We start from the raw sequence: 17,936 nt of genomic DNA on the forward strand, positions 1-17,936 counted from the left end.
GTATTGGTTAATTGTGACTTGTGATGCCATCACTTATCATGTTATATAATATTACTGATTTTTCTAGATAACTTTATCCTTGAAAATGCATTAGGTACTGGTGTATACTTAGTATTACATAATACACATGGTTTTATTTGTGAATCACTTGCTTTATTTATGTAATATTCTGAGTGGTCAGTCTACAAAGAAGTGATCACTCTTGAGAGGTTTTACCTAGCTCATGTGCTGTTCTCTATAAAATAGTTATGTGGTAAAAAATTTTCATGTCATTATTAGTTTCCTATCTATATTTATGACACTTTGAATATTGTGTTGGTGCCATGCGATACATGTAAAAAGCATTGAAAATACTGTACACAAAAATCATTACACTGTCAACTTCTTTTGCTTATATCTTTTGATAGGAACCACCAATTGCGGTGGGGTTTGTACTAAAATGACCCTGAAATATAGTACAATATTTGTCATACCAATGAATGCATGGAATGTTAATTATTTAATTTAGTTGGAAATCTCTAATAGAAGTATATAAAGCCTGTAGTACGTGTTGTCACGCTGATAACTGTCTTACCTGTAGATTCAATGAGTTTTAGCTTTCTTTTAGCTTATAAAGCTTCTATTCATTGGTAACTAACCCTAGCTACATGGTTTTCCAGAGTTCACCGAAGCACTGACAATTTTGTCCAATCATGTGTTGGTTTGGGCTCATAGATGCATTAACAGCATCAGCTCGCTTTGGTCCACCGTTTATAATTGGACACTGAATAAGTAGCAGGAGAGGTTTACTATTAGAACTTTATCACTACATTTGGATTTCTCATCAACTCACGTGATCAACATTAATTTTAAAAAAAGCGACATGTGATTTTACCCCCTCTCCCTAGCATACGGTTTGTATGCTTGCAAAAAGCAGAAAATTGTGGACCACCCCTTAGCTGATAGCTCTTTTGGTAGAGATGCTGCTTCTACTAAATACATTTCTACACTGGTCATGTTACTCTTAATCTTTACCATTATTTCCATCTCATTAAGTGAGGACATACATAGAGATTCATACACTACTGCTTTGGCATCAACAGAAGTAGTCTTTTTAACACTGCTGGTTTTCGATAGCAATAAATCCCTTTCTTTGAGATGTAATACTCTTTGTTCAACATTAATTATACTGTGGTTCTATTCTAAGAAGCCCGGTCCTAGGATGGCTTCTATGCTGAGAGTTTTGTCCAAAAGAATTCAACCTAAAACATTCAGCCCTAGGAGAAAACCTCAACAGTAGCTACCCCTGTTATGGGTATAGGCTTCCCTCAATTCTACCAGCTGGTGACCATCCGCACTGCTTGAAGGTTCTTAGTTTACTAATTTGTTAAGATGCCTTACTGTAGTTATACTGATAGTAAAGTGTCAGTAAACTTAAGTATATGGAACATAATTATTTTACTAAGTTTTAAACTCTCAGTAAAACATCAGTGAATGCGGGTTTACTGAAAAACTACTAAAATAACAAACAATTAACTGTTCCATATACTGGGGATATACCACTGTAGTAAACTAAGATACTTCAAGCAGTGCCGAGTGGTTCAGTAGCATGTACAGTTAGTATATTCCACATGCATTCATTGATTAAGCTAACAGATGCCCCTGCCCCAGTATCCAGCATGAATGTAATGTAAAGCCCATTTGTGACTGAATGTGCAAAGAGCATTCTTTCACGTACACCCAAATTGCCAACTTTTACAGTTTGTAACTGAAATGAGCTTTTGTCTTGAAATTTGGTTAGACATGAGTTTAATGGATGGAGAAAATATCTAGTTTATTGTTTTTATTAACACTAAGTTATGGCCTTCCAAGTCATGGAATCGCATGTGTGTGAAAGACCTCTTTTAGCAAATCTGGTCATATTTATAGACTCGACAATATGATTTGCTGTGGCAGGATTCACTACCGATAACATTGATTCATTATCATTATGTCTAGGTACATCATTAAAATCATATTTGTCACTACATCACAGGTGACCAGTGGAGCAGATATTTGGCATTTTAGATTAGGACAAGCAAGTGAACAATGTATCAAGAACATGACTTACAAAAAGTCAGTAACTGGCAATAAGCTCCCAAAATATGCCAAGGTGTCATTTAGTGAAGGATGTGTTACTGAAAAATGAAATGGAAGCCATTCAAATCAGTGGGAGAAATTCAATCTAAGAGAAAACTCCAGTCAATTCACAGTGATGTTTGTGGATCAATGCCTACAAATTCAATTGGTGGAAACAAGTACTTTGTCACTTTTATTGATGACTTTGCTGTGCAGTATATTTTCTGAAAAGCCATTCTGAAGTACCAGAGAAATTCAAGGAATTTGAAGACCGTGGTTACAATTATTGTGGTGTGAATATTGGTACATTGAGGAGTGATAATGGAGGAGAGTACTTGTTCAAGGAATTCAGAGCCTACTTGAAGTCAAAAGGGCACACATCAGCAGTTGACAGTGCCACATTTTCTGGAGTGGCAAAGAGGATGAATAGGACTCTCATGGAAATGGCTTGGTCCATAATGGCTCATGCAAGATTGCCTGAAAAATATTGGGCTGAAGTTGTGGATGAAGTTTCTTATATAAAAATTTGCACCAGCACTTCATCTATCAATGGATATAAGACTCCTTATCAAGCTTGGAATGGGGAAAAGCCAAATATTGGACACTTGAAGGTATTTGGATGCACACAACCTGATACACAGGGGCAGAAACTGGACAAGAAAGCTGTAAAACTCAGATTTGTTGGGTACAGCATCCAGTCAAAAGGTTACCGATTGGTCGATAAGAAAACATCACAAGTGTACATCTGCAGAGATGTTTTTATCAATGAGGAGGATTTCGGTCATGTATATAGTAAGACAAAATCCATGTAAAGAGCAATCTGAAGTGGAAATTGAGTCAGTGACAGAACAAGACCAGCAAAAACCCAACCTCAAGAATTGAGACGCTCTGAGTGCTCACGACAACCTCCTGTCAGGAATGGAATAGATAAGTATGTAGCTACAAGTACTCATCATTTAGCATTAAAAGTGTGTCAAGTCACAGAACCTCAAAGCATTCAAGATGCGCTGTAAGGTGAGTTTGCAGTAGAGTGGAAGGAAGCTGCATACTCAGAGTTCAAGTCACTTATGGACAACCAAACATGGGACCTTGTGGAGCTACCAAGTGGTAGAAAGCCCATTGGAAGTGAGTGTTTAAGGTCAAACATGGTTGTGAAGACTTGATGGAACTTAAGCATCGTCTACACCTGCTCTGAGTAAAGATGGGTTTAGAGGAACTTAATCCTCAACCACTTGATGAATTAAGTGGGAGTGTTAAAGGAAGTAATTAATCAGGTGGTTGACCTGACCTGAACTTTGACCTTCTGTTCTACACATGCACTATAGGGACATCATGTATTAGCTAGTACCAAGACACACGATAGTGTGTCGTGCGGCCCAAGAAGTCGGCGCGCCACACCGTGAGTATATCAACAGGTAGAAAGAAAACGCAATTTTCACACCTATGTAGCTCTGTGATCCCTTATCCGATTGGAACCAAATTTGCTGCCGACGTGCCGCCCAGTTAGGGGAGTCTACATACCAAATTTGAAGAAAATCGCTCCAGCCATTTCCGAGATACGAGCGAACAAAATTTCGTTTTAATTTCTTCGTTTTCTTCTTCTTCATCATCTTCTTCATTTCGCACACTTCGCAAAATTCGCCATAAATCACGAATGCGTGCTCGGATTGGGCTGAAATTTGGCACACTTAAAGGGCTCATTAAGACAGATCTCCGTACCAGGAATCCGATGAACATTCACGGAGTTATGACCGATTATTTGCGTAAAAAAAGGTCGAAGGTCTGTCACGCCTGCAGGGTAAACCCCTTGAAGGAATCAGTTGAAAATTGATATGTAGATGGAGCAACTATCGTAGGAGTGCCTTTTTGTGGTTTGAAAGGAATCGGGATAAAGACCATGGAGATATGACACGAAACCCAACCTGTGTCAAAATTACGCGATCGATTTTTATGAATAAAAATACTATACGTTTTCGTATCTACCAGGCAAACCGCTTAGAGCAACGAGCTCAAAATCAGTATGTAGCTGGCATAATCATCATAGAAAGTCCTTGCAATAGTACAGAAGAATCGGATTACAAATCACTGAGTTATGATTCGAAAGGCAACTACGTGCAGCAAATGCGAGATCGAGATACTCTAATAGAACAGTCACCCTAATAAAGCATTCAGCTACATTTATAATTTACTCAGTTATATTACATTTTAAGTTATTCTGTAGGGAATTCAGTTACAAACAAGTCACCCTATAGTCAGATCAGCTAGAAGAAGGTACCTAATAGAGAGTTCAGCTACAAAGAAGCCATCATGTAGAGAGTTCAGCTCAAATAAATCACCCTGTAGAGAATTCAGCTACAAACAAATTGCCCTGTAGAGAGATCAGCTATAGAAGAAGTTACCTTGTAGAGAGTTCAGCTACAAAGAAACAATCATGCAAAGAGTTTAGCTGCAAACAAATCACCCAGTAAAAAGTTCCGCTATGACCAGATCACACTGTATAGAGTTCAGTTAGAAACAAGTCATCCTGTAGAGAGATCAGCTAGAAGAAGTTACCTTGTAGAGAGTTCAGTAACAAAGAAACAATCATGCAAAGAGTTTAGCTGCAAACAAATCACTCAGTAGAAAGTTCCGCTATGAACAGATCACACTGTAGAGAGTTCAGTTAGAAACAAGTCATCCTGTAGATAGATCAGCTAGAAGAAGTCACTTTGTAGAGAGTTTAACTACAAAGAAACCATCAAGTAAAAGAGTTCAGCTGCAAACAAATCACCTGTAAAGAATTCAGCTACAAACAAATCACCCTGTAGAAAGATCAGCTAGAAGAAGTTACCTTGTAGAGAGTTCAGCTCCAAACAAATCACCCTGTAGAGAGTCCAGCTACAAACAAGTCACCATGTAGAGAGTTCAGCTAGAAGTTACATTGTAGAGAGTTCAGCTACAAAGAAACTACCATGTAGAGAGTTCAGCTACAAACAAATTAACCTGTAGAAAGATCAGCTAGAAGAAGTTACCTTGTAGAGAGTTCAGTTACAAACAAGTCACCATGTAGAGAGATCAGCTAGAAACAAGCCACCCGTAAAGAGTTTAGCTAGAAGGAGTTACATTGTAGAGAGTTCAGCTACAAAGAACTACCATGTAGAGAGTTCAGCTGCAAATAAATCGCCCTGTAGAGAATTCAGCTACAAACAAATTACCCTGTAGAAAGATCAGTTAGAAGAAATTACCATGTAGAGAGTTTAGCTACAAACAAGTCACCATGTAGAGAGATCAGCTAGAAACAAGCCACCCGTAGAGAGTTTAGCTAGAAGGAGTTACATTGTAGAGAGTTCAGCTACAAAGAAGCTACCATGTAGACAGTTCAGCTGCAAACAAATCGCCCTGTAGAGAATTCAGCTACAAACAAATCACCCTGTAGAAAAATCAGCTAGAAGAAGTTACCTTGTAGAGAGTTCAGCTACAAACAAATCACCCTGTAGAGAGTTCAGCTACAAACAAGTCACCATGTAGAGAGTTCAGCTATAAAGAAACTACCATGTAGAGAGTTCAGCTGCAAATAAATTGCCCTGTAGAGAATTCAGCTACAAACAAATTTCCCTGTAGAAAGATCAGCTAGAAGAAGCTACCTTGTAGAGAGTTCAGCTACAAACAAGTCACCATGTAGAGAGATCAACTAGAAACAAGCCACCCGTAGAGAGTTTAGCTAGAAGAAGTTATATTGTAGAGAGTTCAGCTACAAAGAAGCTACCATGTAGGGAGTTCAGCTGCAAACAAATCGCCCTGTAGAGAATTCAGCTACAAACAAATCACCCTGTAGAAAGATCAGCTAGAAGAAGTTATCTTGTAGAGAGTTCAGCTACAAACAAATCACCCTGTAGAGAGCTCAGCTACAAGCAAGACACCCTGTAGAGAGTTCAGCTAGAAGAAGTTACATTGTAGAGAGTTCAGCTACAAAGAAGCTACCATGTAGAGAGTTCAGCTGCAAATAAATCGCCCTGTAGAGAATTCAGCTACAATCAAATTACCCTGTAGAAAGATCAGCTAGAAGAAGTTACCTTGTAGAGAGTTCAGCTACTAACAAATCACCCTGTAGAGAGTTCAGCTACAAACAAGCCACCCGTAGAGAGTTTAGCTAGAAAAAGTTACATTGTAGAGAGTTCAGCTACAAAGAAGCTACCATGTAGGGAGTTCAGCTGCAAACAAATCGCCCTGTAGAGAATTCAGCTACAAACAAATCACCCTGTAGAAAGATCAGCTAGAAGAAGTTATCTTGTAGAGAGTTCAGCTACAAACAAATCACCCTGTAGAGAGTTCAGCTACAAGCAAGTCACCCTGTAGAGAGTTCAGCTAGAAGAAGTTACATTGTAGAGAGTTCAGCTACAAAGAAACTACCATGTAGAGAGTTCAGCTGCAAACAAATCACCTGTAGAGAATTCAGCTACAAACAAATTAACCTGTAGAGAATTCAGCTACAAACAAATTAACTTGTAGAAAGATTAGCTAGAAGAAGTTACCTTGTAGAGAGTTCAGCTACAAACGAATCACCCTGTAAAGAGATCAGCTAGAAACAAGTCATCCTGTAGAGAGTTCAGCTAGAAGAAGTTACATTGTAAAGAGTTCAGCTACAAAGAAACTACCATGTAGAGAGTTCAGCTGCAAATAAATCGCCCTGTAGAGAATTCAGCTATAAACAAATTACCCTGTAGAAAGATCAGTTAGAAGAAGTTACCTTGTAGAGAGTTCAGCTACAAACAAATCACCCTGTAGAGAGTTCAGCTACAAACAAGTCACCATGTAGAGAGTTCAGCTAGAAGTTACATTGTAGAGAGTTCAGCTACAAAGAAACTACCTTGTAGAGAGTTCAGCTGCAAACAAATCGCCCTGTAGAGAATTCAGCTACAAACAAATTAACCTGTAGAAAGATTAGCTAGAAAAAGTTACCTTGTAGAGAGTTCAGCTACAAACGAATCACCCTGTAAAGAGATCAGCTAGAAACAAGTCACCCTGTAGAGAGTTCAGCTAGAAGAAGTTACATTGTAAAGAGTTCAGCTACAAAGAAACTACCATGTAGAGAGTTCAGTTGCAAACAAATCGCCCTGTAGAGAATTCAGCTACAAACAAATTATCCTATAGAAAGATCAGCTAGAAGAAGTTATCTTGTAGAGAGTTCAGCTACAAACAAATCACCCTGTAGAGAGTTCAGCTACAAACAAGTCACCATGTAGAGAGTTCAGCTAGAAGTTACATTATAGAGAGTTCAGCTACAAAGAAACTACCATGTAGAGAGTTAAGCTGCAAACAAATCGCCCTGTAGAGAATTCAGCTACAAACAAATTACCCTGTAGAAAGATTAGCTAGAAGAAGTTACCTTGTAGAGAGTTCAGCTACAAACAAATCACCCTGTAGAGAGTTCAGCTAGAAACAAGTCACCCTGTAGAGAGATCAGCTAGAAACAAGCCACCCGTAGAGAGTTCAGCTAGAAGAAGTTACACTGTAGAGAGTTCGGCTACAAAGAAACTACCATGTAGAGAGTTCAGCTGCAAACAAATCGCCCTGTAGAGAATTCAGCTACAACAAATCACCCTGCAGAAAGATCAACTAGAAGAAGGTACCTTGTAGAGAGTTCAGCTACAAACAAGTCATCCTGTAGAGAGTTCAGCTAGAAGAAGTTACATTGTAGAGAGTTCAGCTACAAACAAGTCATCCTGTAGAGAGTTCAGCTAGAAGAAGTTACATTGTAGAGAGTTCAGCTACAAACAAATCACCCTGCAGAAAGACCAACTAGAAGAAGGTACCTTGTAGAGAATTCAACTACAAACAAATCACCCTGTAGAAAGATCAGCTAGAAGAAGTTACCTTGTAGAGAGTTCAGCTACAAACAAATCACCCTGTAGAGAGTTCAGCTACAAACAAGTCACCATGTAGAGAGATCAGCTAGAAACAAGTCATCCTGTAGAGAGTTCAGCTAGAAGAATTTACATTGTAGAGAGTTCAGCTACAAACAAATCACCCTGTACAGAATTCAACTACAAACAAATCACCCTGTAGAAAGATGAGCTAGAAGAAGTTACCATGTAGAAAGTTCAGCTGCAAATAAATCGCCCTGTAGAGAATTCAGCTACAAACAAATTACCCTGTAGAAAGATCAGCTAGAATAAGTTACCTTGTAGAGAGTTCAGCTACAAACAAATCACCCTGTAGAGTGTTCAGCTAGAAACAAGTCACCCTGTAGAGAGATCAGCTAGAAACAAGTCACCCGTAGAGAATTCAGCTAGAAGAAGTTACATTGTAGAGAGTTCAGCAGTTTAGCTGCAAACAAATCGCCCTGTAGCGAATTCAGCTACAAACAAATCACCCTGTGGAAAGTTCAGCTAGAAGAAGTTACCTTGTAGAGAGTTCAGCTACAAATAAATCACCCTGTAGAGAGTTCAGCTACAAACAAGTCATCCGGTAGAGAGATCAGCTAGAAGGATCACCTTGCAGAGAGGTCAGCTACAAAGAAATCACCCTGCTTCATCTTTTCTTCTTCCTGTAGTAAAGAAAAAAATGACAGGTTAAAAAGCCCTAAAGCCGGCCATAGGCCGGCTTTGGGGTATATAAATACAAAAAGAAGTGAAATCTAATCCAAAACAGCCAAGCTGTAAAAAAAGAGTGCGGCCCTGAGAAAGACTATGGTGAAAAAAGATGTGAAATCCAAGGTGGCGGCCAAGAAATGGCTGTGATGGTAGGTTAATGGTAAAAATTTTAATAACAACAATTCAGTGAATTTGGTGCCGCTTGGTCTTGGCATAAAATTCACCTGAATTGTCGTTATTAAAATTTTTACCATTAACCTACCATCACAGCCATTTCTTGGCCGCCACCTTGGATTTCACATCTTTTTTCACCATAGCCTTTCTCAGGGCCGCACTCTTTTTTTACAGCTTGGCTGTTTTGGATTAGATAGAACTTACTGTTAACTTGTAGAATGTTCTAGAATTGTAAGCTATTGTATATAAGTAGTTCTTGTAGTTCAAGTTGTTATAAATTACTGCCTTGTACTTTGTGATTTGTCAAGTGGTTTGTTAAAGACTTTAAACAACTACTCTGTGAAACCATGCAAGCTCTGCGAACAAGTCTTGCCATGCTGCATGTGAATTACTGCAACTGATGCAGGAGGAAGGCTGAGAATGCTTTCTGTTTGAAGTAGCGGGTCTAATTTGGAAACTTGCTGTTGATTCAAGGTGTGGCATACCATCAAGTAGGACTCAACTTCTATAGTACGTTCGCGTTGAGCTGAACCCTGGGTTGGTGATTAAGAAGCCATACAAGATCAAAGGCTTTAAACATGATGTTCATGACGCATTTATTCGTAAGCTCATGTTACGGGCGCACACTTAATTGTCGAAAATATGGCGTCCAGTGCAGCGTTAGTGAGTGCGGAGCGAAACCCTCTTGGAAAGAGGTTAAACAGCCAAACAAAGTTTCTACTCATGAAGCTATGGACCTACTTCGAGCAAGAAGCGAACAAGTCTAAAGTTTCCATCAATGTGAAGCAGAGAATCTCTAAGGCCACTGGTATTAAATATCTTTGCAGCTAGGTTTGGTATTGATTTCGCCACGTAGGGATTTCAGAGTCATCTATTGTAAGAGTGAGGATGGAGTACCGCAAGAAAGGCGGGTTTTCTACGCCAAGAAAAAGGTACAATAGTAGTTTGCAGGAGGCTACTCTATTCATCTAATCGTCACTGCAGGTACAAATGTTCACGAATCCGTGTCGATGCAGACAGTTTCGACCGGGATGCAATCAGACGGAAAATACATTCGTTATACAACAAGAAAGAAAATCTATCACTGTCGAAGATTTTGGTGGGTGAATTTGAACGCTCGAGCCTTTGGTTTTGTTACTCCGTCTACAGTCAAAACTCCGGAATGATGGTGTTTTCTCCGGGGGAAGAACATCACTTAGAAGGGTATTGAAGGATATGGGATTCAAGCATAGAACGATTAATGACAAGAGGTTAGTATTGTACCAGTTTGTGTGTTTTAATTTTACTACACATACATGCAGGATATACTATGAGCTGCCCCGTATAGTCCATCAGCATCATAAATATTTGAGACGAATGAGGCGCAACAGAACTGAAGGGAAACCAGTGGTGTACTTGGATGAGACTTGGGCCAATGCGCATGATGGAAAGTCCAGAGCCTGGGTAGAGGCTGATAAGACTACTGGGGGGACTATAGGAGGAGTCAGGTTGGTAAAATAGCTTTCAAAAGTATGCTTGTTTAACCTAATTTATACATAGCAAGCCATCAGGTAAAGGAGAGCGCCTTATTATCTTACATGCTGGAGGCAAAGATGGATGGGTTCCCGGTAATTTTCTATGATGTGAAGTATCCAGTAAAGACAGTTGTTCTTTCAGGTTGTGATTGGGTTTTTAAAGCCAAGAAAGGATCTGCAGCTGATTACCATCAAGAAATGAATGCAGAGAATTTTGAAAGGTGTTTTAAAGAAAAGTTACTTCCAGCATTACCAGCCAATTGTCTGATTGTAATGGACAATGCCAGTTACCATAGGTAGGTATTAGATTTGTCAACTGTAAACATTACTGTGTTAACTGCAGTCGCCACTTGGAGGAGCAACCAAAGCAAAAGTGGCGAAAAGCACAGCTGAAAGAGTGGTTAAATAAGAAACGTAAGGCAGTGTGTATATACTGTCACTGTTTCAGTATGTGACTGTATGATGATTCACAGGTATAGCATATCCAGAAAGTTCACTGAAAAGAGATCTGTGGGAAATCATCAAACGAGCAAAAACTCCTGCAAGATATGCTATAGATGAGATAGCTGGAAGTAAAGGTATGTTAAGTGTATACATTGTGGCTCTGACATTTTTCTGGTATGGCTTTTTTCTGGTATACTGTTGTGATCCCAGTTCTTTCGGCTAACATAATAATAGGCCATGAAGTAGTCAGACTACCAGTTGCACACTGTGAACTGAATCCTATTGAGATGGCCTGGAGTCAAGTGAAGGGACACGTAAAGCGGAACAACAAGAGGTATATCAACATTGTTATGGACATTGTTATAGTTTGGCATCTATTTAGATTTACTTTGACTGAAGTTAAGGAACTGGTTTATCAAGGATTTGAGGCTGTTACATCTGAGAGGTGGCAATCTTTGATAAAGCACGTTCAAGAAGAAGTCGAAGATCATTACTGGGAACAGGATGGACTTCATGAGGAACTTCTAGAACGATTCCTCATTCACGTCAGCAGTGATAGTAGCGATAGTGAAGATGGTGATGGTGGTGATGGTGGTATTAATGACTCCTCCACCACCAGCAACAGTGAGTCCGAGTCTTCTTCTGAGCCTACTTCATCTGAAATAAGATTGTTTGATATTTACAATACTAGTGTTACAACTTGTATGTTGTTCTCCAGGAGTCATCGGATGGCTGGGATTGAACTCTGCAAAGTACATGAAAAAAAACAACAGATGAAGTGTAAGTGCATGCACTTTCAAAGTTATTGTTACTTTATTATGCTTACAGAAGGTGAACATACCAGACATTGTGTATATTGATCAGTGCAGGAGTGTTTAAAAGTCACTAAAGGTATTATAGGTCCAAATGCATATAAACAGTATTTCATTTAGTGAAACTTTCTGTAGAGCTCTGTGGGAATGTGACTTTGAGAACCAGGTGCTGATTTGAAACGGCTTGTATGGCATGTGCACAAAGTGATGGGAAAAGGATTAAAATGACAAATTGACTAGATGGGAATAGGAGAGAATAAGCAGCTGTGTGGTAAATGTGAAGTTAAAAACATGTTGTATGCCTCACTTGCAGGTACACCTATGCTGGATAAAAGTACTTGAGCTGTTATAATTTGGGTTTTTACTCTTAATGGCTGAAAGAGGTTTTTCCCCTGAAGATAAGTGGGCCACTTACCTTCTAAATACAATGCAACAGTGGCCCCAGCTCTTCTACTCACGCAACTCTGTTTTACACACACAAAAACTGTTTATTTTTTCTTACAAAAGTGTATTACAGCCTCTTACATAACAGATGGTGATATCATGCGTGTTGAGGGTGGGAGTGTGACGTCTGGCTTCGCCACAAACATGTGTCAACATGAATATCAAAGGGCCGCGCTTTAGAGGCTTCCCCATTGAAAATGTATGGAGAAACTTTGCAGTGTCATAACTAGAGTGTCTTACATTCGAATGAAGCGCTTTTAATATATTTTTAGCGGATTGAGAAGCGCTACGTATCGAGCAATACAGGAGGCCCGTGCGATGTAGCAATCGTAAGTTATTAATCGTTTTTGAGGGTTCAGCTCAACGCGAACGTACTATAGGGTAACCGCAACAGAGTCATACATTGTCTTAGGACACTTTTGTTGAACTGCTAAAGCTAACTCTGGCTTGTCTAGTAAGGAAAAGTATATGTCTAAGAACAACTGTTCTTTGGTTTGCTCTTCCAAATTGGAAAATAACTTATCAGCAAGCCATCTTAACTTGTTGGCCAGTTCCACCCATGATGCTCCTTTTTGATGCCTCCTAGTTTCGAATTCAACTGCATAATCCGGTCGACTGTCTGGCTCGAATCTCTTCAGATTTAGCTGAGCTATTGCTTCTTGGCTGAGTCGGTCCCTTGCGTTCTAGGTTTATCCATCATTCTCACCTCCAATACGCATGACATTAACCTAGCCATTTACATTAACTACACTCTCAAAGTGTCCAATCCACTCATCATAGTTTGTGGACGCCTTGCCGTTGAATGTATCTGGTGTAATTAATGGTTGTGTCTTCTGGGAAGTATTGTGATTCCCTGTGTTGCCAGTTGGCTGACCACTTCCTGGAATCTCAAAAGACATTGTTTCTTCATTAATCGATGATAAAACAAAGGAAAGACATAATAACCTTCTCAGGTATGGTTATAGACAATGTAATCTATCCCATGCTAGAACTAAGCATATTGATGTTAAATTTCATTTTGTAAGAGAAGAACTGAGTAATGGATGTACTGAATTAACACATTGTCCAATAGAAGAAATGGTGGCAGATGGTTTAACAAAACTCTCATCTGTAATCGAATTGACAACTCTTCAATTAGAAATGGGACTAAAACCGATAGTCAATTTAAGTGGGAGTGCTGAAGACATAAATTGACTTTGACATTAATTTTATTCAACCAATTACAGTAATTACGGTGTATAATTATTAATCACTAATTTATTACAATTGTTAACAGCACTTATTCAGGAACTATGTATCTCCAGCCTTCTGGATTATTGTACTATAAAAGGAGCATATGTTGGACAATTTTTAGCCAACTTTTAATCAGTCATTAAAGTTGCTTGTCAATACTGCAACAATAAGGAACTCGACTGTGTTAATTTTGTTTACATACTACTAAATGCAACAAAGTTATTACTCAGCAAAGTGTAGACTTCGATAAAAACCAGCTCGAACAAACAACAGAACTCCAACAAACTGTTCACAAAGGAGCCTTACACCCCATAGAACTATTCTATATAGTTTACCTACTGTGCTATCCATTTCACAGCTGATTTCTTCCCGATTAGTCCATTTCTGGCATTGTGCATGCGTATATCTACTTGCATGTACCATGCCACATCTGGGATAAAAAGTGTGGGTTAACTCTCCCCATCTCCATCAATGTATAGATTTCAGCTCAAAGAACAATTTACATCACCTGTTTTATCAACAAAAACTTTTCCATAATTACATAACAATTATACACTTGTCTGGGAAGGATCCAGTTATCCCATAAACGGACCCTATGGGCATGTTTGTTTTAGTACTAATGCATCTCACCATTAAAGTGAAACAAGATTATATTTCCAGCATGATTTATACTTCGATATCATCATAATAATTAATATGGTGGCTACAGCGGTTAATGGGTTAAGTGCCTGTAATTTATTTGCTATAGTCTTATTGCTGTACAAATCGAGTTTATATATCACTGTTCCAACTGTCTAAGACTATAACTCCAAAACCATTCATCATAAAAGGCTGAATCTATGCCTGTCAACTCCTTTGCTACAATAGATAACAGAGATGCAATAATGGAACGGTTGGCTTTTGCTCAGCTGATCACATACGTATAATAGGCTGAAACATCATTGATAAAGTACAATTTTGTGCATGAATAATTTAAGTTGACATCCATAATGTTTGACACACCTTGATTCCATCACTTTGAGTAGAACCTAAAAAGTCAACCAGAAGTATATAGTTACTGCACATGCTAAAATATACATATTAAACATGCTGTTAAGCTTAAATATATTCAATTTCATCCCAAATTAAGTATTTATGACCATATGCAGCAAACATAGAGGAAGGAGAGGTCGTGCCCATAGCCTTGCGTTTATCAGCCACTGTTTGAAATAGGGGTGGGTAGTGCATGTGAAATGATACCAGCATCATCAAAATTCCTGTATTATACCTCTGTGTGTGACCCGCTGAGCAACTTTTTGCATTTTTCTTGGATATAATTTTATGACTTCTATGTTGTATAGACTGAAAAAATAATGGGCTGTTTAGGTTTCAGTTTACCTGGTGAGTAATTTTGGGGTTATAGCGATAGGCAACAAGAAGAGCAAAATAATCGGTTTGTACAGTATCTACACAGAAAATACATTACAGGCAAGCCAGAAGTGCAACAGGCTATGGAGTTTGGCACTAGCATCATTCTGTACATTGTCAATTGGGACATTCATCTAGGTACAGCTTTTGGCCTATGGACACTCATGCTTTTAAGCAAGAAGGCTGTTCAAGCTTAAAATTGATTATGATAAGGTTATATTTTACTGCAATGTGAACAAACACACATAATTCACTTTTGCTTCATCATACAAAAATGAAAAAAGTTATTTGACCGTCTTAGCTAAAGCTTGTTTGCACAACTTCCAGTTTTCTTCTCAGCATTGTCCGCAGTGTCCCAGGAATAGATCACCAAACTTTTAGCTTTCTGTTCTGTGGTGAGTAGTTTAGGAAGAGCAAGACAATCAATTTGTAGAGCAACTATACTGAAAATTAGCCACATTCACGGCCTTAACTTCATTTACATTAGTCCACAACATTGCAATTTTGGTTTAAAATGTTCACCAATAATCACCATGGATTAACAAATCAACCAAGGTATAGTGCTAGCCCTGTAGTCACTTACGCATATGGGTATGAAGGAAATGTTTAGTTGAAGAAATGACGACAATCTTGCATATGTTTATTGCATGATAAACAAATACGTACTTGTGACACTCATACCATTGGAGCTACAGAAACAAAACAATGATTTTTGAACTTTCCTTGAACAAGCAAATAAGATGGTGCATAGGTTTAATTGATTTGGGTCTTCTTTCTCCAAGTATTGGCCCAATAAAAATGGGTGTATTTTCATTTTAACATGCATAATTCTATTTAAAATTTTTTTTCTCAATATGCATACTTATGCAGGCGAGTCGGGGGTTTTGCTGAGATCGTAATATGATGCATATTCTTATTCTTCACAAAGACTCAAAGAGGCAAATCCAGTGGTATAATTACATGATTTAATTCATGTATTCTTTCACTGTTTATTGAAGTAATTAAAACATACATATCGATGTATCATGTATTTTATCCAATGTGTTTCAATGGGACTTGTGGCAAAAACCAGCCATTTTGCACATTCCTCAAAATCATTTCTCTGTTATCTATAGTAACAAAGGAGTATACATCAAAATTTTAAGTCAAATGCGATGAATAGTCACAGAGTTACAACACTAGACAGTTGGAACAGGAATAAACTCAAGTTGTACGCACAGCAACAATATGGCAAATAAATTACAGGCACTGGTTAATTGATCATAACTCATGACTGAAACAAGTTATGAAGACGGGGTTTGGCTCAGTCTCTTCACCATGAACTGGTGAATTAAGTACGTTATAGTGTGTTCCCTGTACATTTCCATGCGGACAAAGAAGAAGGCCATTTTAATAACAATAAACTTTATTTTTTCCTCATCTTAAATAAATGCCCATAACTTATGTAAAGTTTGCTGTACGAACACGAAACGAAGATTTTATTACTCTCAATGAATAAGAAAATCCTGTGGTGTATAGATCTCATTTATTTGAACTTTATACCAAAGTAATTTAAATATGTGTATAATTTTTTGTAGCATGCATATTCTTAATCAATATATTTTTATAGCAAGGTAGAATTTTACAAAAATAGCCAGTTTTTGCTCAGCAGGTCACATTTATCTAAAAACTAAATTATGCAAAAAGTTGGGTTTTTGTTCAATAGGACACATACACCCCTGTATTACCTTGTTTCACAACTGTTGTATCCTAATTAATTCACTAGCCTATAGTTTAAGTACATTAGTATCTACCCATACATTTGACAGTAAACGTGCATAAGCGACACACACAATTGTTATAACAGTACTATGAATAGAATTGTAAAAACCTAAATATTTACCTTGACTGTTTGGTGCAGGGTTTTCATTGTCATTGCTATTACCATCATCATCATCATCATTCATTTCATTTCCTGTGACCATGTCGTATTAAAGCATTAAGCCCTACTCACCTATACATGGGTTGTATTCAGGTTTCAGGGCATAATATTACATATGTGAGCAAAACAACTCTGCTAGGGTGAGTAATTATATTTTTGAGATACATTAAATGCTGCTAAAATACATTTAGGTAAAGTATGCGATACAAAAGTAACATTTTACATGTTACATTCAACAGCAAAGTAAGTTTCAAATTGAGGTCTCTAATACACTATTGGATTTATCTCTTCATGGAGGGTAACAAAATGTTTGTTTCATTTTTGTACCAAAAAGCAAACATGAGTGCTTGTTTACATAGTGCGGTAAAGCTTCAAGTTACAAATATAAGGAAAATTAGAAATTATAAGTTCAATTAGGGATTATTGAAAAGATAGAGAAATAAGCTTGAAGGGAGGTCAACTACACCTACAGATATGCTAGTGAACATTTACTCCCTATTTCAGTAAGATCTCTTTGTACTGGCTTGTTTGACTCTTGTTTCTTTACTTTTTTCAGCATTTTCTATTCCCATGTTTTAATACCTTACACTAGTGCAATAATAAATATTGTATTACTTCTAATTGTAGCCAAACTGTTTGTGATCTTAGTGCAAGACTAATATTCAAGCTACTGAGCACGGTAATAAGTCATAGGCATTTACATACAGTGTACATACTACAGTAGAAACCCTCTAAAACGGACACCGTTTGATAAATGATGGCTGTCCTTAACTGTAAAGTATGTAACACTCAATTATAACCTCATACCACTCACACTACTCTCTCGAGTTATGAGTATACTTGTTAGATTGGCCAGTAAAGCTGTTTTTGAGAGTCATTAATCACAAGTATATAGGTATGCTCATGATAACTTTAATTGAGACGTTTAAGTAGTTAAACATAGTTAATGTTACACTCAAGCAAGTTTGCAGCACTACAACTCTGATCAAACCTGGCAATGACATGGGACATTATCAGGAATATCGGAGGTGCATCAATAAGAGTAATGCATGCGTAGTAATACACACCGCCACGCATTGTCATCAAAAGAAGTTAACCTTCGGAATGGGCTGCCGTACAAACAAAACCTCGAAGAAGAAACTGCCCCCCACTTCATCCCGCAGTGGTGCCACTTCCAGAGCCAGATCCGTTGCCAGCAGTCAGCAATTGCCTATCACTAACATCTCACCAGCAGGAACAGCTTCCAGAAAGCAAGGAAATCAGACAGCCAACAATCAACAGCCACCAAGCGTTCTTGTTTAACAAAGAAAGACATCCC

General features: G+C 38.1%; 2 protein-coding genes and 1 long non-coding RNA gene across 5 annotated transcripts in view; 2 read left to right on the plus strand and 1 right to left on the minus strand.

Annotated features, from left to right (window-relative positions):
• Positions 1-17,936, minus strand: part of LOC136247508 (uncharacterized) — a 161,725-nt gene that overhangs the window by 112,187 nt on the left and 31,602 nt on the right. For all 3 annotated transcript variants that reach the window (XM_066039231.1, XM_066039230.1, XM_066039232.1), the window contains exons 2-3: positions 16,580-16,651; positions 14,293-14,318 (exon numbers count right to left, since the gene is read on the minus strand). In XM_066039231.1, the coding sequence (XP_065895303.1) occupies positions 14,293-14,318; positions 16,580-16,651 (98 nt within the window). The remainder of the gene's footprint in view (positions 1-14,292; positions 14,319-16,579; positions 16,652-17,936) is intronic.
• Positions 9,352-11,467, plus strand: LOC136246331 (uncharacterized). Its single transcript, XM_066037726.1, has 11 exons — positions 9,352-9,651; positions 9,700-9,775; positions 9,828-9,942; positions 9,993-10,093; positions 10,145-10,330; positions 10,383-10,450; positions 10,500-10,653; positions 10,701-10,771; positions 10,831-10,935; positions 11,036-11,377; positions 11,421-11,467. Exons 1-11 carry the CDS (start codon positions 9,486-9,488, stop codon positions 11,465-11,467), a joined length of 1,431 nt encoding a protein of 476 aa, XP_065893798.1. The 5' UTR covers positions 9,352-9,485.
• On the plus strand, positions 11,479-12,146 carry LOC136247509 (uncharacterized). Its single transcript, XR_010697619.1, has 3 exons — positions 11,479-11,581; positions 11,630-11,692; positions 11,749-12,146. It is a non-coding gene; the product is annotated as an uncharacterized lncRNA (long non-coding RNA).

This window comes from Dysidea avara, chromosome 2, assembly GCF_963678975.1.
Source record: "Dysidea avara chromosome 2, odDysAvar1.4, whole genome shotgun sequence".
Taxonomy (NCBI): Eukaryota; Metazoa; Porifera; class Demospongiae; order Dictyoceratida; family Dysideidae; genus Dysidea; species Dysidea avara.

Coding starts and splice junctions, on each gene's coding strand:
- LOC136246331 (XM_066037726.1), top strand. CDS start 9,486: ATGGCGTCCAGTGCAGCGTTAGTGAGTGCGGAGCGAAACCCTCTTGGA. Junction 9,776..9,827: donor TTTTCTACGCCAAGAAAAAG/GTACAATAGTAG, acceptor TCGTCACTGCAG/GTACAAATGTTCACGAATCC. Junction 10,451..10,499: donor CAAAGATGGATGGGTTCCCG/GTAATTTTCTAT, acceptor TTGTTCTTTCAG/GTTGTGATTGGGTTTTTAAA.